The sequence below is a fragment of the Neophocaena asiaeorientalis genome, unplaced genomic scaffold (assembly GCF_003031525.2).
Source record: "Neophocaena asiaeorientalis asiaeorientalis breed wild unplaced genomic scaffold, Neophocaena_asiaeorientalis_V1.1 scaffold388, whole genome shotgun sequence".
In the NCBI taxonomy this organism is placed as follows: domain Eukaryota; kingdom Metazoa; phylum Chordata; class Mammalia; order Artiodactyla; family Phocoenidae; genus Neophocaena; species Neophocaena asiaeorientalis.
Window position 1 is genome coordinate 977,306 of NW_020172738.1, and position 23,863 is coordinate 1,001,168.

General features: G+C 37.9%; 1 protein-coding gene and 1 non-coding gene across 7 annotated transcripts in view; one reads left to right on the top strand and one right to left on the bottom strand.

Moving 5' to 3' along the window:
- DIS3L2 (DIS3 like 3'-5' exoribonuclease 2) overlaps positions 1 to 23,863 on the bottom strand; it is a 370,907-nt gene that overhangs the window by 235,670 nt on the left and 111,374 nt on the right. For 5 of the 6 annotated variants that reach the window (XR_003002632.1, XR_003002633.1, XM_024740590.1 and 2 more), the window contains exon 6: positions 13,547 to 13,781. Coding sequence is in view for 4 of the 6 variants with exons in the window: in XM_024740590.1 (XP_024596358.1) it covers positions 13,547 to 13,781 (235 nt within the window). In the remaining 2 variants the exon portion in view is untranslated. Of the gene's footprint in view, positions 1 to 13,546; positions 13,782 to 20,717; positions 20,816 to 23,863 lie in introns of those variants that run through there. The other variant, XM_024740591.1, reaches the window with a different exon arrangement.
- Positions 17,382 to 17,488, top strand: LOC112396771 (U6 spliceosomal RNA). Its single transcript, XR_003002642.1, has one exon. It is a non-coding gene; the product is annotated as a U6 spliceosomal RNA (small nuclear RNA).

Sequence of the window (23,863 nt, forward strand, 5' to 3'; positions counted from 1 at the left end):
TTAGAAAGAAATTAAACTGATCTGGCGTGATCTGCTCTTCAAAAAATATAACGCATTTGTAGAAACTGTCTGTTGTTATTTGAGGTACAAGGTGTTTTTCTTTTACAAACTCACTAACTTCCTGTGGGACACTGGACATGCCAAGTAACCTCTCTGAGTCTGTTTCCTCGTCTGTAAAAAAAAAAAGGGGGTGAACTAGATCCGTTGTTTCTAACCTTTTAATCAGAGCAGAATTTTTTACAATACTTTTTTTTTTTTTTTTTTTTCAATACGCGGACCTCTAACTGCTGTGGCCTCTCCCGTTGCGGAGCACAGGCTCCGGACGCGCAGGCTCAGCGGCCGTGGCTCATGGGCCCAGCCGCTCCGCGGCATGTGGGATCTTCTCGGACTGGGGCACGAACCCACGTCCCCTGCATCGGCAGGCGGACTCTCAACCACTGCGCCACCAGGGAAGCCCTACAATACATTTTTTAAAATTAATTTTTGCCTAAGATCTCACACTTTGAAGTATTTTTAGTAACTTAACTGCATCAAAAATTAATTTGTTACCCTGTTTTTTATCAAAAACACACAACTGTTAATTAGAGCCTCTGATCACCAAGAAAAGTCAATGTTACCATGGTAGGCTAGTATCATTTGTATCAAAAGTAAAATAAGTTGACCTTGCAGTCTTAAAGCAAATGAACTATTTTCATTTAGTGTCATGAAATATTTATAAATAATGTGAAGTACTCCACTGGAAGCCCCGAGGGGTGGACTAACACCTGTCAAGGAGAGTACCTGATCTTGTAGGACTCATGTAGGTCCAGAATTTTATGATTTCTATAGTAATGCAACTGTAAACAGATATGACCCTCATCACTAGCATAGACTAGCCTGACCTGGAAAGTACCAGAGAGAGGGATGAGTAGACAGACTTGGAAGAAAGATTCCAAGGGTGACTGGAAATAAGGAGAAAATGATACCATCACACAAAGATGCTGATCTACATTTTTATTACCAGTCAGCCCCCCAAAAGTAGATTATTAAGTAATTCAGGGAGGCAAGTATAAAGCTAAAAGTGGACAGCAAGCAAGAGAATCAAGAGTGCAATAATGCAAAGATGCTAAAAGAACCATGGGTAGGGGGGTGTGGCTCCAGAGACCTTCAAGTCTTCATTTACCTCTACTGAGGAGAAGGGCAGGCACACATAGTGACAGACATACTAGAGGCCTGGGAACTTCTGTTTCCAGGTAACAGCATGAACTACATTTAATATAGATTACTTGCTTTTATTTAAATTTCTATTCCAATAATTTGGTGTTAAAGTACTAGCAAGAAGGCTGACAGGCAGGTCTATTCTAGGTGCTGTAAGGAATGGATTGGGGCAGAGTATATTCTAGAAAATAAATTACTTGTAATGTTAGAAAAATGTTCTGAAACCCAAGCTCCCTAGGACTGTTGATACGTCAAAGAGAAAATAGGTAGGACTGACTCAATGATAAAAAATGAGAAGAGGAGATGGTGAAAATGACAAGCCAGAGAAAGAACTGGACAAGCTTCGATCATATTTCAGTAAAGAACAAATATTATTTTTTCAAGATTGTTATAATTCATCATGGTTTTCTATCTCTGTTAACCCTTCTAATTAACTATGTATTTAACAATTTAAAAATTCCTTTAAAAACACCCACATTTCTCAAACAGCTAAGTATATGACCCAGCAATTCTACTACTGGGTATAATTTCAATGGAATTGAAGACAGGAACTCAGATACTTGCTCACCAGTGTTCATTTCAGCATTACTCACTATTCAATAGCCAAAAGGTGGAAACAAACCAGTGTCCATCAACATGAATGGATAAACAAAATGTGGTATATTCAATATAATGAAATACTACTCAGTCATGAAAAGGAATGACATTCTGACACGTGCTACAACATAGATGAACCTTGAAAACATTATGCTAAATGAAATAAGCCAGACACAAAAGGAGGAATATTGTATGACTCCACTTATATGACATATCAAGAAGAGACAATTTATAGAGAGGAAGTAGATTAGTGGTTAGCAGAGACTGGGGTGGGTGAAATGGGGAGTTGTTTAATGGTTACAGAGTTTCTGTTTAGCATGATTAAAAAAACGTGTGGGAATAGAACTAGATAACAGTAATGGCTGTGCAACAGCATGAATGTAATTAACGGGACTGAATTGTAACATAAACATGGTTAAAAAGACAGATTTGGTGCTATATATATTTTATCACACACACAAAAGATTTTTAAAACCACAAGAGTTTCTGTTTCTTATAGAGGGTGTAGGGCAGGGAATAGCGTGATAATATTTATTGCTTTCAAGGAGGGAAACTCAGGTGGCAGAAGAGAATAGGTAGGCCCCCATCCTTTGACAGTCCCTTAAAGAAACTCTTAGAATAGAGGGGTTCTTCAAGGACCTAAACAGATGCCAATGACGCTTTAAACTACATTTCCAATCCAATCTCTGACGTCAACTTCAACCTACATTTCCAACTATACATGACCACCTCAGACTTAACATGTTTAAAAGAAAGTCCTTAGGAATACAAGATAAAGGTAGAGATTACTTACAATAAATAAAAATAGTAGAAATAAGTTTCTACTAAAAATTAAACAGACAAGTCACTTCCTAGTGTAATAAAAAATGAGGGGAAAACTGAAAGGTTTGATTATAGATGCAGAGGAAATTAATTGAAAAAACTTCGTACAACTCTATTCTAAAATATTAGAATAGGTGGCGAAAATGTATGATTTTCCTGGAAAATATAATTTTAATTTTGCATTATCAAAATTAATGCAAGAGGGAAAAAACCCTACAGAAACAAAATAATCTTTACACATGGAGAAAGCTGCCAGCTAAAGAAAGCCCAACCCATGTTCCAACCATGTGTTCTTTAAATGCTTCAAGTACTGAGAACACTTGATCATTCTCAATGCTATTCTGACTGCTCCAAAGCAGCGAGAAAAAGAAAGGCTCCCCAGTTCTTCCCAAAAAGTTAACAGAGCCTGATACCAAAACACAAAAAAGACAGCACAATAAGAAGAAACTGCAGACAAATCACACATTTTGTATTTTAAATCCAAAAATCATAAATAAATATCAGCAAACAGAACTGAGTTACATGTTAAAACATGCTATACACCACGACCAAGAGAGCGTCATGGCTGTATGAGGGATGCAAGAATTATTCAACGTTATGTGTCATCAAGTGAACAAGCCAAAGGGGAAAAAAACCCAAAATCTTGAAAGAAGCTCAGAAGGCACCTGAAAGAAAAATTCAATATCCATTCCCAATAGAAACTTTTAGTTAAAAAAGAAAAAGGACACTTGGCTAACTAGGTCTGAAGTGAACAACCAGCACTGTGCTTGAGGGTTTAATACTGGAAGCATTCCTGTTAAAGTCCAGAAGAAGGCAATCACCACTATTATGTAATACAGTTCTTAAAGCAATGGCCAATGACATGAGGAAAAAATGAGAAGCACAAATTAGAAAGTTAGGGACAAAATTATTATCTGCAGATAAAATTGTTTTATACCTAGAAAATCAAAGCCACCAACTAGAAAATTATTGGAAATAATAAGAGCATTCATTAAGGTATCCAGTTTAAAGATACACACAACAACCCCAATAGCTTTCTTATATATCAACAATTACATGTAGGAAATTGCTGGAAAAAATTTCCTTTCAAATTAATACTAAACAACACAAAATACTCAATGTTTTTTTTCTAATACTCAAGTTTTTTCTCATGTGCAATAATGCTATATATAAACTATTAAACATATTAAGAAGATGTAAGATTCAAAATTCACATTATGAATAGGTTTGATAAACTAAGACATACATAGACCATACTATAGTCAAAACAGCAAAACGGGGCACAGTCCCCAAAAAAGACCCCACAATTGAGCAAAAATTGAGGCAACAGATTTTTACCCAAATTATTTTAATTAGCGTGTTGCATTTCCTAACAGTAAATAATTAAAACATTCATTAAAGTCTTGTTCAGCATCGACTATCAATTTCAGTAGCTTAAACCAGTGGTTCTCCAAGTGTGGTTTGAGATCCTGCCAAAGGCCCACAAGGTCAAGACTCTTTTCATAATAATACTAAGACATTATTTGTCTCTTTCACTCTCATTTTCTCATGTCTGCAAAGTAGAGGTCAGCAAACTAAACTGGCCCACAGGCCAAATCCAGCCATGTCCACTCATTTACATATTCTCCACAGCCACTTTCAGGCTACAAAAACAGAGTTGAGTAGTTGTGACACAGAAGACTCTGTCTCTGGTGTATCCCACAAAGCTGGAAATATTTACTATGTGGTCCTTTACAGAATACCTTTGCTAATCCCTGCTCTAATGAACAACAGAATGTGTGCTTATGTATTCTTGTGTTTTCTAGAATTTTCTAAGATTATCAATTTAAAGTACAAACAAGTATATTTTAGAAGTTAATTCCATTTTTCTCCTCAGTATTTTGACTATGGTTTTATCTACTATAAATCATTAACCTCACTAATGCCCAATAAATCATTATTTTAAAATCTGAAGTTTTCCTTAAATGTACACAGAAACACAACTAGAAGTAAGTACACTTATTTTGCAATATTTTAAGGCTTTCTTTGTTTTAATTTTAAATACAGAAATATTGATAGATATAACCTACATACACAAAACCATTTTGGAGTCTTCAATAATTCTTAAGAACACAGAAGTGTCCTGAGACCAAATAACTTGAGAATCACAGGTTTAAATAAAGTTGTCTGCAGCAGAATACAAATTCTTTTCAAGAACACAAGGAATACTCTCCAGGATAAATCACATGCTATGCTACAAAACAAGTCTCAACAAATTTGAGAGCACAGAAATTACAACAAGCATGTTTCCCAACCACAACAGTATGAAACTAGAAGTCAATTACAGAAAGAAAAATGGGAAAAGCACAAACATGTAAACACTAAACAACATGGGTCAATGGGGAAATCAGAAAATACCTCGAGACAAAAGAAAATGGAAACACAAACTCTATGGGATGCAGCAAAAGCAGTTCTAAGAGGGAAGTTTAGAGTGATAAAGGCCTTCCTCAAGAAACAAGAATAATCTGAAATAAACAACCTAACCTACCATCTAAAAAGAAGAACAAACAAAACCCAAAGTCAGCAGTGGGAAAGAAATAATAAAGATCAGAGAGGAAATTAAATAGAGACCAAAAGAACAACAGAAAAGATCAATGAAACCAAGAGCTAGTTTTCTGAAAACACAAACAAAATTGATAACCCTCTAGCCAGACTCACCAAGAAGAAATGAGAGAGAACCCAAATAAACAAAATTAGAAATGAAAGAGGAGCAATAACAACCAATACCACAGAGATACAAAAAATCATAAGGAAATACTACAAACAGTTATACACCAACAAACTGCATAACCTAGAAGAAACAGACAAATTTCTAGAAACATACAACCTGCCAAGACTAAATCAAGAACAAACAGACAATATGAATAGACTGATCACTAGTAGTGAAATTGAATTTGTAATTTAAAAAATTCACAGCCAACAAAAGCCCAGGACTGGATGGCTTCATAGGGGAATTCTACCAAACATATGAAGAAGTGCTAATACCTATCCTCCTCAAACTATTCCAAAAATTGAAGAGGACAGAGCGCTCCCAAATTCACTCAGTGAGGCCACCATTACCCTGATACCAAAACCAAAGACACTACAAAAAAAAAAAAAAAAAAAATTAAAAGCCAATATCTTTGATGAATATAGATGCAAAAATTCTCAACAAAATATTAGCAAACCAAATCCAACAATATATACAAAGGATCATACAGCATAATCAAGTGGGATGTATTCCAAGGACACAAGGATGGTTCAATATTTGCAAATCAATGTGGTACAGCTCATTAACAAAAATGATAAAAATCACATAATCATCTTAATAGACACAGAAAAAGTAGTTGATGAAATTCCATATCCATTCATGATAAAAACTCTGATCAAAGGTGGTAGAGAGGGAACATATATCTACATAATAAAGGCCATTTATGACAAATTCACAGCTAACATCATACCCAATGGTGAAAAGCTGACAGCCTTTCTTCTAAAATCAGGAACAAGACAAGTATGCCCACTCTCGCCACTTCTATTTAACACAGTATTGGAAGTCCTGGCTACAGCAATCAGACAAGAAAGAGAAACAAAAGGCATCTAAATTGGAAGGGAAAAAGTAAAATTGTCACTATTTGCAGATGATACTGCTACTATATACAGAAAACTCGAATGTCTCAAAAAAAAACTATTACAACTAATAAGTGAATTCAGTAATGTTACAGGATACAAGATTAATATACAGAAATCTGTTGCTTTTCTATATTTGAATAATGAAATATCAGAAAGAGAAAGAAAAAAATACCAATGCCATTCAAAATCTCATCAAAAAGAATAAAATATCTAGGAATACACTTAAACAAAGAGATTAAAGACCTATACTGTGAAAACTATAAAACACTGATGAAGGAAAGTAGAAGATGATACAAAGAAATGAAAAGATATTCCACGCTCTTGGATTAGAAGAATTAGTATTGTTAAAATGGCCATACTAACCAAAGCAATCTACAGATTTAATGCAATTCCTATTAAAATACCCATGACATTTTTCACAGAACTAAAACAAATAATCCTGAATTGTATACGGAACCACAGACTTTAAGACCCTAAATTGCCAAAGTAATCTTGGGAAAAAGAGAATATAAAGCTGAAGGTACCACCCTCGCTGACTTCAGACTATACTACAAATCTACAGTAATCAAAACAGCACAGTACTGGCACAAAAACAGACATATAGATCAATGGAACAGAACAGAGAGCTCAGAAGTAAACCCATGCACCTATGATCAATTAATCTATGATAAAGGAGGCAAGAATATACAATGGATAAAAGACAGTCTCTTCAGTAAGTAGTGCAGGGAACACTGGACAGCCACATGTAAAAGAATGAGATGACAACATTTCCTCAAACCATATACAAAAATAAATTCAAAATGGATTAAAGACCTAAAGTTAAGATCCAAAACCATAAAACTCCTAGAAGAGAACATAGGCAGAACATATACTGGATATGCTATAAGAATTAAATAATTAAATGTCATGAGGAATAATTATAAAGTACTTAGGGCCTAGCACACAGTAAATGTTCAATAAGTATCAGTGATTATTATGTGTAAATACATATCTGGGTATGCATGTATATAAAAATATACCTAGGTATATCCTAGGTATGGCAAAAGAAGTATTTAGAGGGAATTTTATAGCTTTAAAAATATTTCAAAGGAAACAAGAGAAGTTGAAAAGACATATTCAACTCAAGAAGTTGGGAAAAGGGCAAAAAAGCAACACCCCCAAGTAAGGAATAAATAACTAAGATAAGGGCAAATATCAATGATATACAGAACAACATCATCAACAATAAACAGAAAAATAACACAACCAAAAATCATGTTCCTTGAAAAGATTAATAAGATAGATCTTTGGCAAGCAAGAGCTAAGAAAAAAGAGAAGAGTCAAACAATTAAAATACAGAACGAAAAGGGAGGCAAAAATACTGACACAAGGAGTTATTTTAATAATTAAAGAATATTAATGAGTATTAGGAATATCTATGTGATCATAAATTCAAATGGATAAATTCCCCTTCAGTTATGCCAAAATTGGCATCAAAAAGAGAGACTGAACAGACCAATCAGTATAAAAGAGACTGAAAGAGCAAAGATCTCGCCTTCTGAAAAACAGCAGTTGCAGAAAATTTTACAATGAGGTCTACCAAATTTTAAGGAAGACTTAATTCCTGTTTTTTTAAATTAATTTTTATTGGAGTATGCTTTACAATGTAACTCCTGTCTTATACAAGCTATTCTGGGAAAATAGTAAACCGTCAGTACAGACGAATTTATTTGCAAAGCAGAAATAGAGACACAGATGTAGAGAACAAACTTATGGATAGCAAGGGGAAAGGGGTGGTGGTGGGATGAATTGGGAGATTGGGATTGACATATATACACTATTATGTATAAAATAGATAAATGAGAACCTACTGTACAGCACAGGGAACTCTACTCAATGCTCTGTGGTGACCTAAATGGGAGGAAATCTAAAAAAGAGGGGATAAACGTATACGTATAACTGATTCACTTTGCTGTACAGCAGAAAGTAACACAACATGTAAAGCAACTATACTCCAATAAAAATTTTTTTAAAAAATGACCAGGACGTTTTATGAAGCTAATATAATCTTGACTGTAAAAACCAGATAATGATAAGAAAATGATATGTCCGTTTAACATGATACAAAAAAATCCTACACTATATATTACCTAAGTAAATCCAATACTGTACTTAAAAAATAATAATATATTGGGATTAAGTAGGAGTTATCCTAGGAATTCGAGGATGGTTCAATAACAAAAACACATTTAAAGGAGAGAAACCAAATGATACTCTCAATCAATAAAGAATCAGCTTCATGAAGTTCAGCAAAAGGCGAAACTGTGGAGTTAAAAAAGACTGTATGAGAAAACATCTATGTGACCTAGGAATATGCAAAAAACTAAAAAAAAAACCCATAAAGTATATGATTAATTTTATCACAGAAAAATTAAGAATTTTTGTTCAGTGAAAAACACCATAAAGTTAATAGACAAATGACTAAAGGACAGAATGGTAGGAGATATTTGTAATGCCTAAAGTGGAAAAGGGATTATTATAGAGAATAGGTAAGAACTGCCTGCAAATCAACAACAGAACAGTAACTATGATGGAACAATGGGCAAACGATATGCAAAGGCAATTTACAGAACTTAATCTCTAGAGTATAAAAAACTAGAAAGCTGAATAATTCTAACTATTGGCAGGAATGAGAAGGTAAAAGAAGCTTCATGGGTGTGGAGAAAAGGGAACCCTCCTACACTGTTGGTGGGAATGTAAATTGGTACAGCTGCTATGGAAAACAGTATGGAGGCTCCTTAAAAAACTAAAAGAGTTGCCATATGATCCAGCAATCCCATTCCTGAACATATATCCAGACAAAACTATAATTCAAAAAGATACACGCACCTCTATTTTCATAGCAGCACTATTTACAGTAGCCAAGACATGGAAGCAACCTAAATGTCCATCGACAGATGAATGGATAAAAAAGATGTGGTATACACACACACATACACACACAATGGAATACTACTCAGACATAAAAAAGAGTGAAATAATGCCATTTGCAGCAACATGATGGACCTAGAGATTATCATACTAAGCGAAGTAAATCAGAAAGAGAAAGACAAATACCATAGGACATAATTTATATGTGGAATCTAAAATATGACATAAATGAACTTCCACGAAACAGAAACAGACTCACAGACATAAAGAACAGACCTGTGGTTGCCAAGGGGGAGGTAGGGTAGGGGAGGGAAGGACTGGGAGTTTGGGATTAGCAGATGCAAACTATTTTATACAGAATGGATAAACAACAACGTCCTGTTGTATTAGCTCAGGGAACTATATTCAATATCCTGTAATAAACCATAATGGACTTCACAGGGAGGAATGGCTGGTCTAGCACAGGTCTTAGACATTGGAGGTCCTGACCATCTGTCTCTACCTGAATCACACATGATATGAATGCATCACCCACTCAGTCTAAAAGACAGGGAAGGGCTTCCCTGGTGGTGCAGTGGTTAAGAATCCGCCTGCCAATGCAGGGGACACAGGTTCGAACCCTGGTCCGGGAAGATCCCACATGCCGCGGAGCAACTAAGCCCGTGAGCCACGACTACTGAGCCCACATGCCACAACTACTGAAGCCTGCGCGCCTAGAGCCTGTGCTCGGCAACGAGAGAAGCCACTGCAACAAGAAGCCCACGCACTGCAACAAAGAGCAGCCCCCACTCGCCACAACTAGAGAAAGCCCGCGTGCAGCAACGAAGACCCAACGCAGCTAAAAATAAATAAATAAAAGACAGGGAAGCAAAAATTCCCACTGTATCCTTCTAACATAGGTCTGGACAAAGTTTTACTCTTTTTTAAAAACAAAAATATACTTTAAAACACTGGCACAAAACATTGGCCAAAAATTGTGGTTGATGGGAAACTGCCTTATATTTAATTTTTAATATAATTTCTGAAGCAAACATAACTGTCTTCTAATTATATTAATCATCATTATACACAGTGGAGAGCTAGGGAAAAAAAATATAAGAAAGATTTGATCTCAGAATCTGGAAACACTAGCAGAAAGGAAATGAAAAAAATTAGCTCGGAGAAAGAAGGGTTTCTAGACAGTCAAGAGTAAGGGTTCTTGGCATTTCAGTAACCCCAAAGTATCACAGGAGAATAATCATATGGATCTGCTTTTCTCAGCCAAAGGGAAATACGGTTACTTTTTATCCAAGGAAAGAGAGCTTAAACCTAGGCAATGAATAGGCCTGTTGCTGGAAGGAGATGAATTTTAAGTGTGAAAAAAAGGGCTCTTCCTGACTCCTACGGTTGACTTGGGCAGGCCCCAGGAGGCACAGTAATAGATCGATTCAAACCTCGGAAGGGAACAAGGATTCCATGTAGATTCTCCCTTCAAAAAAAGAGTTGAAGGTGGCCAGAGACAAAAGTGAGAACTTAGAGGGTCACCGACTCTACATTCAAACCCATGTTCAGTCATCAGGGTACTGGCAGAAGCTTCTCTCCAGACCAGAAAACTGAACAAGATCTCTGACAGACCCTACTAAGGTAGAGAACAGGAAAAGTACATCACAACCTGATTAGGTCACCATCGCCAAGACTCAGAGGCCAAAACTGTTCTTAAAGTTCCCAAAGATGTATGATAAAGAGCTACTGTACCAATTAGTCATGATGTTTTTTTATCCTTTGGAGTTTGCTAATCAGGCAATCGTTACTCAAATACTTGATACCAAAGAATATTTATTTGGGTTGTCCCCAGTCTTGACACAGATGGCAGTTTTCTATGCTGACAACAATGCCATTGCCTGGGAAGTGGTAAAAGCTCAGCCTTGGGAGGCTGTGGGGCTGGACCTACAAAAGGGGCCCAGGTCTTTGGCCTATTCTCTCAAGGGCTGAGGATGATCCAGATCCATGTTGTCTTCCTAGAAGAAACTATTGTGTAGGTCTGAGATGCCCAGAGAAACTTTTCTCTGAATGCAATGATAGACACTTGCTGCATACAGCTGGGGTTACCTGCTCAATTACCAGAGAAATTGGTAGTTATGGTAAAGATATGAATGTTTCCCGGGCAAAAAGGGATATACTAAGTACACACATGTAATATGTCATGTTTACTTTGGGTAAAAAAAACATGATATTCAAACAAAAATCACTCTTTTGCACACAGGTGTGAACTAGGATTAATAATCCATTTGCAATTACAACACAAAGCAATGAACCTTTCTAGAAGTCTTAGGAAAAGTTTATGATGTTCTTAAGGTTATGGTTTGTTTCAATAACAAATTTCAAACCCTTAAATGGTGCAAAAAGAACTAACATCCTAACTGTAACCAGATTTTATATTATCCAGAGAAGAGAAGCTGGTTGAAATATCCTTAAAAACACCATGATTTTTAAAAAAGCAAATTGCAATTTTCCTAAATATCAAGAGGGCAAGAAATGAGAAACAGCCATGTGGTTTCAAAACTCTATTTAGAGGCTAGCAGGAAAGAGAAATTGGTACCAGATTCTGAGGGAAGGATTAAGGCTGTTCCCTCAGTCAGGGCCAGTGAGGAAGCAATATATATAACAGTAGGATACGAAGACCATAAAAACAGTAAGGAAAAAAACTGCATACGGTGGACTTGTAAAGCACTCAGTGACACTTACCTGCAACAGAGATGGAGGAAAATTACAACAGAGGACAAATCAAGAGTACGTCTGGCATCAGAATTTCCCAAACAAAGGATAAAGTGAATTATTAATATCCACCCTGGGCATCAATTCTGCCATCACGTCCATCCATCAATATTTCCTTGCCCTTGTATTGGTACCAATCACTAATGAGAAACTGAAGCATCTCATCCCTTCAACTTGGAACCTAGAGGAAAAGAGGCTGCTGAGGTCTTCCAAGTTCAATCACCTGAGCTAGGTTTCCACAAAGTAGTTTTGGGCCAAATACCCAGTAAGTTTTAAAGTACTCCTTCCCCTGGCTTTGTCCTTCAAGTATCTCTCTCCCTTGGTGACCTTGCAGATGAGGATTTGGCTATTTAGGGTCCTGGTTATTAAACTGTTTTTAAAGGAAGAAAGAAGAAACATCAGAAGGAGGAATTTTCAAGGAATAACATCCAAATGACATTGGCTGCGCCCTGAACAGTGGAACCACTAGTTATCTAAGCAGGCCACAAAAACAAAAGAACCTGGGTGCCCTCAGGTCAGCAGTGAGGTGGGGCAGTGAGGAAGCAGTAGCCTCTTCATTCAGATAGAATTTCAAAGTCGGGAAGTCCTTCTGAATGAGTAGCACTTGGCACCAGAAAGTGACACATGCTTTTAGAAAGTGCTCGCTGCCCGAGATCACTACCTCATCAGCAGTGAAGACACAGAGTGATCCTTATGCAGTCACTTCCTGAAATCACCTCCAGCTTTCTTCAGGATGTCAGAGAACTGTGCTCACCAGTCCCTATCACAGGGTGTCTGCTGAACATCCTCCTTTAGTAATCTTCTGGCACTTCTTCTAGCCTTTCGTGGGGACTGTGCCAGAAACTTCTTCCTGATAAAAAAACCCTCATAATCTAGTTGGCCTAACCAGGTCAATATTTTCCATTTCATAACATACATAAAAATCAATCTGGCTAGAAAACATATTCCCTGCACTTAAAACCTCCTAGAAATCTATACATTGAAATATTCCAATTTTCATTGCTACTTTCCCTTAAGTTTTCCAGACTGCAGTCAGGTAGGGCCCTTGGTCACAGCTCTTCGCCTATGTGCTTGCAATTGCTTTTTTCAGTATCCAGGGGACCCATGGCTTAAATTTTGATCACAGAAAATAAGACTGGCTTTTTTAAAAGCTTACAATCAAAACACTTTGTAAAGATAATCTACTTATCAAATTTAAGGTGATCTATTCACCACTGAGGATGAAATGTACCAAGTTAAAATTAAAGCAAAATCCAGGGTAAAACAAAGTGCTTTCTTTGGAAGGATTTTAGTTTGGTTTAATTATGTTCATATCAACCACAGGGTGGGATTGGGCTCATCACAGGAAATTTCAAGGTTAGCTATCAACGCAATGCAAAACCCATTAGGAAATGACAACAGCAACCACTGACCACACAAATCACCAGCAGCATTTGTCCCCTCCTCCCAAACAGCAGCTGGAAGCCTGTCAAAGATCCCCCTTTCCTAAAAGCTGCCACAGGTTAGAAACTGCAAAGATACCAGCTGTATTGTGTGATTAATTCTGTAGCACAGAGAGAATTCCAATACTTAAAACAATCTACTAAAATAAAACGTCGGAGATCAGTCCGGAACTCACCTTTTTCATGAACACAAACTGAGAGTTTCTTAACACCATCAACCAGAGCATTCTGCGTGTTGCCATGTCCATCTTCTGAGTCGCTGTCATCAAACTGAGCCTCTATAATGACATCAGGACTGTCATTATAGCCTTTCAGGGACTGTTGCAGGAGATGGCTTCCACAGAGCTCCTCAGGGAGATCTGATTCATAGGCACCTTCTGTTTCTTTGTCATTGCTCTCTGGTTTAATTACCTCAAGAAAAGAGAAAAGTTCTGCTAAATCACTGGAGGGAAAAATGGGAAAGTGCAGATTTTTCTTTTGTCATTTTTCTTTCCTAAGGAAAAAACTGCACATTCAGAAGCACTGGACACTCACCATGTAGTTTGACAAAGAATCTTTATTTTCCAGATGTACAGATTACCTTACAATCAATCCAGCTCTTCAAGATGCCCAAGATTAATGCTACATCCACTTCTATTTTTCTGATGTATATTTTCATCCTCTCTCCCACAAAGGCCCTGAATACCAGAAGTACCACACTGCTTCACAAAGTGTCCATCACATGGGACCAACTAGTATGCTGGGAAATGATAAAAGAACTCAACATAGTTTGTCACTGTGTTCCCAAATGAAACCACAAGAATGTAAGATGAAATAGAAAAACAATTAAGTGTGAACAAGAGTTTATAAAATGTTCCCATAAAAAATATAAACCCTTAATTCTCCATTTTGAGGCCTGAGATCAGTATAGAAAGCACACAACTGATAGACATTTACACTAGAAATAAGAATGAGCGTTACACAATATGTCAAATTTTTTCAATTTAACAAAAATGAAGCAAATAGGAGAAAAGAATCCACTACTGATCCATTCAATGAGTTAGTCACATGACACTCACATGACGGTACCCTTTGATTTCTATAGGCACAATATTAACATACACCAGTGTTATTTAGTCACTGAACAAAAAAAAGGTGGCCCTATATGTAAATCTGCCCATCTACATCAGCAAAACAGACAGCAGGTTTTGTAGGTTCTAGATGTTACTCAGAACAGCATATCCTTCCAATAATCTATTTCTGGACGAGAAGTCTATGTGCAATTTAACATGCAATCAAGATGTGATCACACACACGTGCGTGTGCATGAACTGGATCACTATTGGTAGCACACTCGTTTCATTCTCTCAAACAAATGCTGGAAGGCCAGCCTCATGCCAGGCACCCTCACGAGGCCTACACTTTATAGTGAGGAGACAGATGGTGAACAATTCACTCACTCAACAAATCGTACGGAGTAACTTTCACGGTGCAAGACACTGTTCTAGGTGGCAAGGGTGCAGCGGGGTACACAACCAAAAGTCTGATAATGGTAAGTGCTAGTGAAAAAAATATATAATATGAAAATGCTGGTTACTGGAAACTGAGGCTAGTTTACCAGTAGGGTGGTTAGGGAGGATGCCTCCTGGATGAAGCCACATTTGAGCAGGACCTGAATGAAGTGAGTGAGCTTCTAGCAGTTTCTCTAGAAACTGCTTATAATTGAGAAGTCTAATATTTTTCTGACTTTAACTCTGGGGTTTCAAATTAGATGCCTGCTTTCAACAAACCAGATTAATGTTCAAATTAGATCACACAAAGATCATGCTTAATGAAAGATCTTCATTTTATACAACGCACAAAAAGTTATTAAAAGAAATCTTTCTCCAAACATTATAATGTCACAGATTCCAATTATCATAACTGTCCCCAATGAATATTATAATATCCACCCAGAAAATCAAAGTAAAATATTACAAAGATATTCACACAATCAGAACACAGACTCTAAAAGTATATTCCCAAAGTTTTAAAATATGACTTCATGAAAATGTGATAACAGAAATCTGACTCTTGTCAGACTCACTGATTTATTCATTTGTTCATTCATTAATTTGTTCATTATTTCCACATTTGCTCATTATTTCCAAACAAACAAGGCTCCTTTCCTTTAACAGTTAAAACAAAAGTTCAACTGGCTAAGCCAGAAATCTCTAAAAAGATTCCCCTTAGGCCCCTTCCTGCATGAGAACATAAGAGTGAAGCAACAGCTAAGTTTTAAATTAATATACAATTACAAAACCAGCTCTCCTGCACTTCTGCCTTGAAACACGAATCCTGGTTTCATACCTGACCCAAAATATATCATTCAAAAAACAGAGAATTCACTGACAAATTAGAGAAGAAAAAGAAATCTGACACCACTCAAATCAGCAAATCCATGCAATTTCCTTAAATCTGCCGAGCAAGTTCAATAACATTTAGGAAGAGTTAACACAACCTTGGGCACTGTCAGAACAGCCCAAATCACAGGCAGGAGGTATGTGTGCGTACTCTACGTCTAAAGCAGGGTGGCTACAACACAATCACTGGTCTACTGTTCTTTTTTTACGTGTCATCCCATACAAACTTTATCTCAGAAAGAAGAGAGCTGGGGGCAGGGGTGAAAGAAAACAACTGACATGCTACAGTTAGAATATGAGGTAAAATGCAGTCTTCTGGAAAGATGTTAAACAAAGGTTCCAGGCCTTTACTTTCTATTATATATTTATTTCTTCTGCTAACAGTTTCAGAAAGGATTTGGTTCCCACAGACCAAGGAGAAAATATTAGAGGGTAACCAGAATTCTGACTTTATAAAATTTGAAGGCTCGGGCTTCCCTGGTGGCGCAGTGGTTGAGGGTCCGCCTGCCGATGCAGGGGACAGAGGTTCGTGCCCCGGTCCGGGCAGATCCCACATGCCACGGAGCGGCTGGGCCCGTGAGCCATGGCCGCTGAGGCTGCGAGTCCCGAGCCTGTGCTCCGCAACGGGAGAGGCCACAGCAGTGAGAGGCCCGCGTACCGCAAAAAAAAAAATTTGAAGGCTCAACTATCCCACAGTGAATGGTAGTCTTTGTATGTATGCATACGTGAGTAAAATATAAAGAGAATTCTGTAATCACCATGATTCTGCCTACCTACATATTAAGAATTATGCTTTGGCTTACACATACAAAGTTCAAGGAAAAGTCAATGGGAAAAAAAGCACAGTGGAAAGCAATGACCAGAGTACAGCAAGCTTAACTGTACAGCACATTTCAAAACCAACCCAGTTCTGATTTTGTGATAATCTCCATGGTTTAGATGAGCTATACTATAGTTAGGCACTAACTTCACTTTTGAGTTACTAAAGCAAAGAATGCTGTATGGTAGCAGGGTTTAATGAACAAATCAAGTCATTCAAAATTGTATAATTACAAATTGTGAAATTTTTTGTTCTAGTTCTGTGAAAAATGCCAGTGGTAGTTTGATAGGGATTGCATTGAATCTGTAGATTGCTTTGGGTAGTAGAGTCATTTTCACAATGTTGATACGCAGAAATGTACAGTGGTGAAAGGACAGCCTCTTCAACAAGTAGTGGAGGGAAAACTGGACAGGTACATGTAAAAGTATGAGATTAGATCACTCCCTAACACCATACACAAAATATGCATAACTGATTCACTTTGTTATAAAGCAGAATTATACTCCAATAAAGATGTTAAAAAAACTGTATAATTAAAATATAAATTAATACATTGCATTTTTAAAGTATTTTCATTCTATTTTTGTTATCGCAGTACAAACAAGAATAAAATAAATGTTACGGGGAAGAAAGATCACTTTAAGTCATAGGATACAAAAGGCACTCTAAAACCGTTCCATATCACATATTGGTTAAGAATGAGGGTTGTGGAACTCCTTCGAGAAATGGCTAATTCAAGTCTAGAAAAGGAAACAAACAAGATGAAACTGGGACTTCCCTGGTGGCACAGTGGTTAAGAATCCACCTGCCGTGCTCGCTTTGGCAGCACATATACTAAAATTGGAACGATACAGAGAAGATTAGCATGGCCCCTGCACAAGGATGACACGCAAACTTGTGAAGCGTTCCATATTTTTTACTCCAATAAAGATGTTAATAAATAAATAAAAAGAAAAATCACTAAAGCACTGAAAGTTATTGCAGCTATAGGATGCCATTTTCATTCTTAATGAAATGTCAGCCATAATGTTGAATAAAAATGTACTGGATTAAAAATTTTAAGTGTATAGAAAAAAAAAAAAAAAGAATCCGCCTGCCAATGCAGGGGACACAGTTTCGATCCCTGGTCCAGGAAGATCCCACATGCCGCGGAGGAACTAAGCCCGTGCACCACAGCCACTGAAGCCCGCGTGCCTCGAGCCCATGCTCCACAACAAGAGAAGCCACAGCAATGAGAAGCCCGCGCACCACAACAAAGGGTAGCCCCCGCTCGCCACAACTAGATGCAGCCACAAATAAATAAACGAACAATCAAACAAACTAAAAAAAAAAAAAGAACCTGGAAGATCTTGTCATTTGGGGAAAACAAGCAAGCTATCACAGGCTACTAAAGCCTCATCTAAAGGACTCAGGAATCATCATGAAAGGGCTCTCTCTGGTCAACCTCAGAAAATTCTAAACATTTATCCTACCTTTCCTATATAAAATGTACCTCAGGTTAGCCAAACAGTTGATGAGGTAAAATTCTTCTTTATAGAAGAGTTTCAGCTAACTAAGAAGGAATGATTTAAAGATTTTCATTATTACCATTCTGATATCCCTACTGAAATGATGGATGCAGAAGATGACCATCAATGGTTGCTAAATGCTGATGGGGATGGAGTTTTATAATAGATGGACCACAGCAGCAATACCTGAACCCACTGATGATTACAAATATCATAAAAAGAGAAAGAACCAAAGTACTTCTTGATGTACCATAATTAGGAAGTAAATACTATACTGATGTATGTACTATAATTAGGAAGTAAATACCACCATCTGTGAAGTATTTTCCCCTAACTTGAACTTAAATCTGACCTGATATAGGTAACAGAGGAAGATGTTAAACACCACTAGGGAGAGGATCCCTAGATGATTTCATCCAGTCTCATGGCTTTAAATCTCTCTATATGCTATTAACTCCAAAAATTAAATGCCTCGCCTCAACACTTCCCCCAAATTCCAGACACATATCCAATTGTCTACTTGACATCTTCATTTGGATGTCAGCTGGCGCCTCAAACAGGAGAACCCTCGGTCCCCACCAGAACCCATTCCTCTCCCAGCACTGCCTCTCTCGGCAGATGGCACCAAACTGGGGCATCACCCTTGACTCTCTCCTTCTCACACCCCACATCCAAGCTATGAAGAGAGCCTTCCTGTAAAATATATCTCCTTGCCATTTCCACTGTTACTATAAAAATCCAAGCAACCTTTATCTCCTTGCAGAACTACTGTAATAACTGGTCTCCTGACTTCTATTTTGGACCAAAGGAACTAGAGTGATTTTTTTTTTTTGGCTGCGTTGGGTCTTCGTTGCTGCGGGCGGACTTTCTCTAGTTGCGGCAAGTGGGGGCTACTCTTCATTGCGGTGCACGGGCTCCTCATTGCAGCAGCTTCTCTTGTTGCAGAGCACAGGTTCTAGACGCACAGGCTTCAGCAGTTGTGGTGCGCAGGCTTCAGTAGTTGTGGCACACAGGCTCAGTAGTTGTGGCTTGTGGGCTCTAGAGCACAGCCTCAGTAGTTGTGGCACACAGGTTTAGGTGCTCCACGGCATGTGGGATCTTCCCAGACCAGGGCTCAAACCCATGTCCCCTGCACTGGCAGGCAGATTCTTAACCACTGCGCCACCAGGGAAGACTTAGAGTGACCTTTTTAAAACAAATCAGATCATGTCATTCTCGCAATAGCTTCCCAACATCCTTCCATCACCATGCCACAAGGTCTTGTCAAATCTGGCCCATATCTATTTTTGTGTTCTCATTTTCTACAACTTCTTCCTCTGCAAATTACACTCCAATCCTAGAGCTCTTCTCGCTATTCATAGAATACTAAAATCTTCCATCTTGAGATTTTTACCTTTGCTGTTCCCTCTATCTGGAAAACTCTTTGCCCAGCTATTCACAGGGATTGCTCTCTTCATTTTGTTTAGGTCTCTGCTCAAATAGCCTCCTCTCAGGGAGGCACTCCCTGACCACATTAACTAAAACAGCCCCACCTCCCTGTTATGACTCTATCTTCTTACCCTGCTTTATTTCTCATCACTGCACTTATCACTACCTGACAATATATTATATATTTTCTGTCTCCCAACTAGGATGTGGGTTTCATAAGCACAGAGGCTATTTTATTCACTGCTATATTCTAAGAGTTAGGAATAGCATTTAGTACTCACTCAAATATATGTTGAATGAATGGACAGCAATTAAGTAGGAAATGACCTGTTCAGAGTCTATCTCCCCTGATAAATATAAACTCCATGAAGTCACATTATATACTGAAGTCTCATCTGAATGAATAAAGAACCAGAGACGGCATACTGCAGCTAACATTTCCACACATCTAAACTCTACCCATCTCTCAAGACCTAGTCCAAATGCCTTGGATTTTCTATAACCCAGAATCCACCACACAGTCTTCTCAGGTCCTCCTCATGCCCTGCTACCTGCCCCAGACCAGAGTAATTTCTTCCTTTTCTAAAGTCCCAAAGCAATTTATACATACCTCTTCTACGGCACTTCTCATTTTTTTCACTACGCTAGTGTTATCTATGTATGTGATTTACCTCATCTGTTAAGACTGTTTGCTCACCAACAATATATCTCTGTATACTCTATGGCAACTTGCATAATCAATCTAGGTGCTCAATATTTGATGAATAAACATTATTTGATGGATAAAAGGGTAGAAAAATGAAAAAAGGAATATAAAAGACTATCAGGATGCAAGAGAGTTTTCAGAACAGTTTCCAGACACACGGATATGTGGATTAGAAAGTGGAAGCCCAATTTTCCCTGGATCTGTAAAGTAAGAGGCCTTCTTCTGTGGGACTGACCTTGAAAAAGTTGAAAAAGTCTAGCTCAGTGGTTCTCAGTTTTGAAGTTTAGCAGATCCTGCTGAGAATCAGATGAAAGCTATAACTCCTTACTCCACAGAAAAATGCACATCTACAAGTAGACAGAACGTACTCTACAAGAATTTAAGAGTAAGGGGAGTAAAAAGTCTGGTGCTGGAGGCTACCAGTTCAGGTTGGTCAGTATTTTGGAGAGCTCTGGGCTCGGAGTGAAAGGACAGAGGCCTCAGGAGAATGGACATATTACTGACCTGGTTAACTGAGGACTTTAAAACTTCCTCTGGTTTCCTCCACAGACCTGAGGGAGAGAGGCAGCTGACTGCACTTATCATTCTGAGTACACGCTGCAACTGGGATTATTTCTCCCTTGGAGATTTAGTCTAGTCTCTGGAGGACAGGACAGAAACAGATTAGTGAAGGAACCAAATCGCTGGGTCACACAGAACGTTTTCACTCTCAAGTCTTGTTGCATGAATGGGATAGGATGAGCATCACATAACCCTGCTAATAAAAATAAACAGTGAAAATGCAAATACAAACACACACACACACACACACACACACACACACACACAGAGAGAAATGTTTGTCAGATATACCCTGAAGTTAGTTTTACCATGGATACATCTGTAATCTACCTATTGTCTCCTTTTGGAAGGTGAAATTGGGCGACAGAGTGGTGTGGCAGTGTAATAAAGGGAAAAGGTGATCCCCTTTCTCCAACAGGCTGCAATCTCTGGCGGATGGAGAGCAGTAATGTGGCCTCTTCAGTAGTACTTGGGAGGAACCCTGAAAGCCATTAGGGATGAAATTGACAGGAGGCTATCAGAAGCTTACCACTGAAAGGAATAGGCCTACGCCCAGAATCTTGAGCTCTGAGACACAGAGAAGAAGAGATACACCTTTTGGAAAAGGAGAGTGGGTGTAGCATGACTTCTGTACTTTAAGGGGAACCCTGTGTTAGCAAAGGAATAGCAAAATGCCTTACAGAATATCCCTAATTCGAAGATAAGAACACTTGCTAAATCAGAGTCATGATGCAACCATGTGAATGGAAAATGTCTAAGGAAGATGCTAATCTAAAAGGCTGGCAGAATTTTAGAAAATAATTTTGAGAAAATATATAGGGAAATACATTTTAAATATAACCAAAAAGCACTGCCATGAAAGAAGATAATGATAAATTCAACTCCATTAAAAGTAAATTTTTCCTTTTATCCTAAAATAATGTAAAAGAAATTTAAAAAGATAAGCCATAGAAGTACTCAAATCCAGAATATATAAAGAACTGCTATAGATCAATGAAAGACAATCCAACAGAGAAATGGGGAAAAGGCTTAAAGGCACTTAACAAAATAGTGAATCTTTACTGCCAAATAGACAAAAAAGATGGAAAGCTGCTCAGCCTCGTTTGTCATCAGAGAAATGCAAATTAAAACCACAATGAGATATCACCACAAACCCACAGGCAGGCAAAAGCTAAAAATCCTGACAATACCAAATGTCAACAAGAATGTACTGCGATACTTTGCTGGTATAAATGTAAACTGGTCCAGCCCTTTGTGAAACAGATCAAGACTGTGAGGGAAAGCAGAAAACAGATCTACTCAACTCCCGCCCTGGCTTATTCCACTACACTGCCCTGCATCCTTCAGGATTTTGACAGGTGAACACAGGAAAAGGAGACTAAGATGGGAAAGGACACATATGCAAAAGCAAGGAGATAAGAAAATACAAATTTTCCCTCAGGAAAGGCAAGTAGTAGTGAAAATGTACAGTAGGAGTGAGAAAAGAGGATGAAGAAGCAAACATGAAGAGCACCAAATGCCAAGTTAATGAGTCTGGTCTTTACTGTAAAGTTAGTAAAGTGAGAAGTAGGGAAAAGTGGTTAAGAGAAGGAACTGTAGTCAACACACCTGGGTTTGCATCATGGCTCTGCTGCTTAGTAGCTATGCCACTTTGGCAAAGCTATGTAATCTCTTTGAATCTCAGTTTCACTATATTTAAAATGGGGACAAGAGTACCCAATATCATAAGATTATTGTGGAACTGAGATAATATATGAAAAGCTCTTAGCACAGGTGCCAGGAACAAAGTTGTAAGTGAATCTCTATAGAAGGAAACAAATCTAGTCTTTAGAACCAGAAAGTCCAAGGTGATGGGTAACATCCAGGTGGTAGCTGGAAATGTAGATCAGGAGATGGGAAGAGTGTATTGGAGGACAGAAATCCAGATTAGGAAGTTAACCACAATGGTTCAGCAAAGGCCAAACTTCTCTGAAAACAGACGCTGAGAACAGAGCACTGAGAAAAGACTCAAAGGGGGTTTCACAAGGAATAGGAGTTAGTGAAGCAGAGAGAATTTAAATATAATTATGAACACGTTAAACATTAAGACTTCCATTATCACTCTTCACATTCATATTGCACTATCTTCCCTGTGCTTTACACACATTAACTAATTTGATCTACACAACAACCCTGGGCGATACACAGGAGAATAATTATCTCCATCTCACAGGAAAAAACAGGTTCAGACATGTCACAATCCCAGAGCTACTAAATAGCAGAGCTGTGACATGACCACAGATCCAGGGCTCTAAGTCCAGCTCTCAGTCCTGGACACTCGTATGGGAGATTTCCTGCTAACAGATTCAGAGTGAGCTTTGCATGTACATCTCCCACCAACACCCACTGCATGAAACACCTCTGCATCTTTTGCCTGCCTGGCAAATAATCAAAATTCAAGATCCAGCTCTTCTGTGACTGCTTCTCTGACTAAACTCCCCCATCTCTTAAGAAATGTTGTTTCCTTCCTTTGTTCACTGCTATTCCTTACCTATTGTTTCATTATAAGTTTGTTGATCAAGTTATATTCCGTTTATTTGTTTACATATTTCTCTCTTCCACCCGACAGCAAACCATACCACATTCATTTTTTATATTCCCCAGAGGCTCCCAAAATGCTTGGCATATAAAACATGCTCAATAAATATTAGTTTCCTTTTCTCTTCTTCTGACGAGAATGAGAAAGACTTGAATTGGCTATAAAAGAAGAATTCTAAAAAAAATTACAAGAAATAAATAACTACCAAGCAGCAAGAGCCAGCTAAATTCAGATGCTTATCTACACGATACTGGATGATAACTGCACTGCCTGCCCTCCACTACTACACTGTCTGGAAACCAGGGACGAGCCACCAGTTATTTTATCAGAGTTGAAACTTATCACCATAAGAAGCAAATGGAAGACATTTAAATAAATGCATTTTCCTAAAATAATTCTAGATCTTCATATTTAAATTATAACTCCAGTTTCAATATGGACCCAAATGTAACCATAAAGTTCACTGTCACCAATTTAAAACAACATTTTTAGCTAGAAAAATCATGAATGC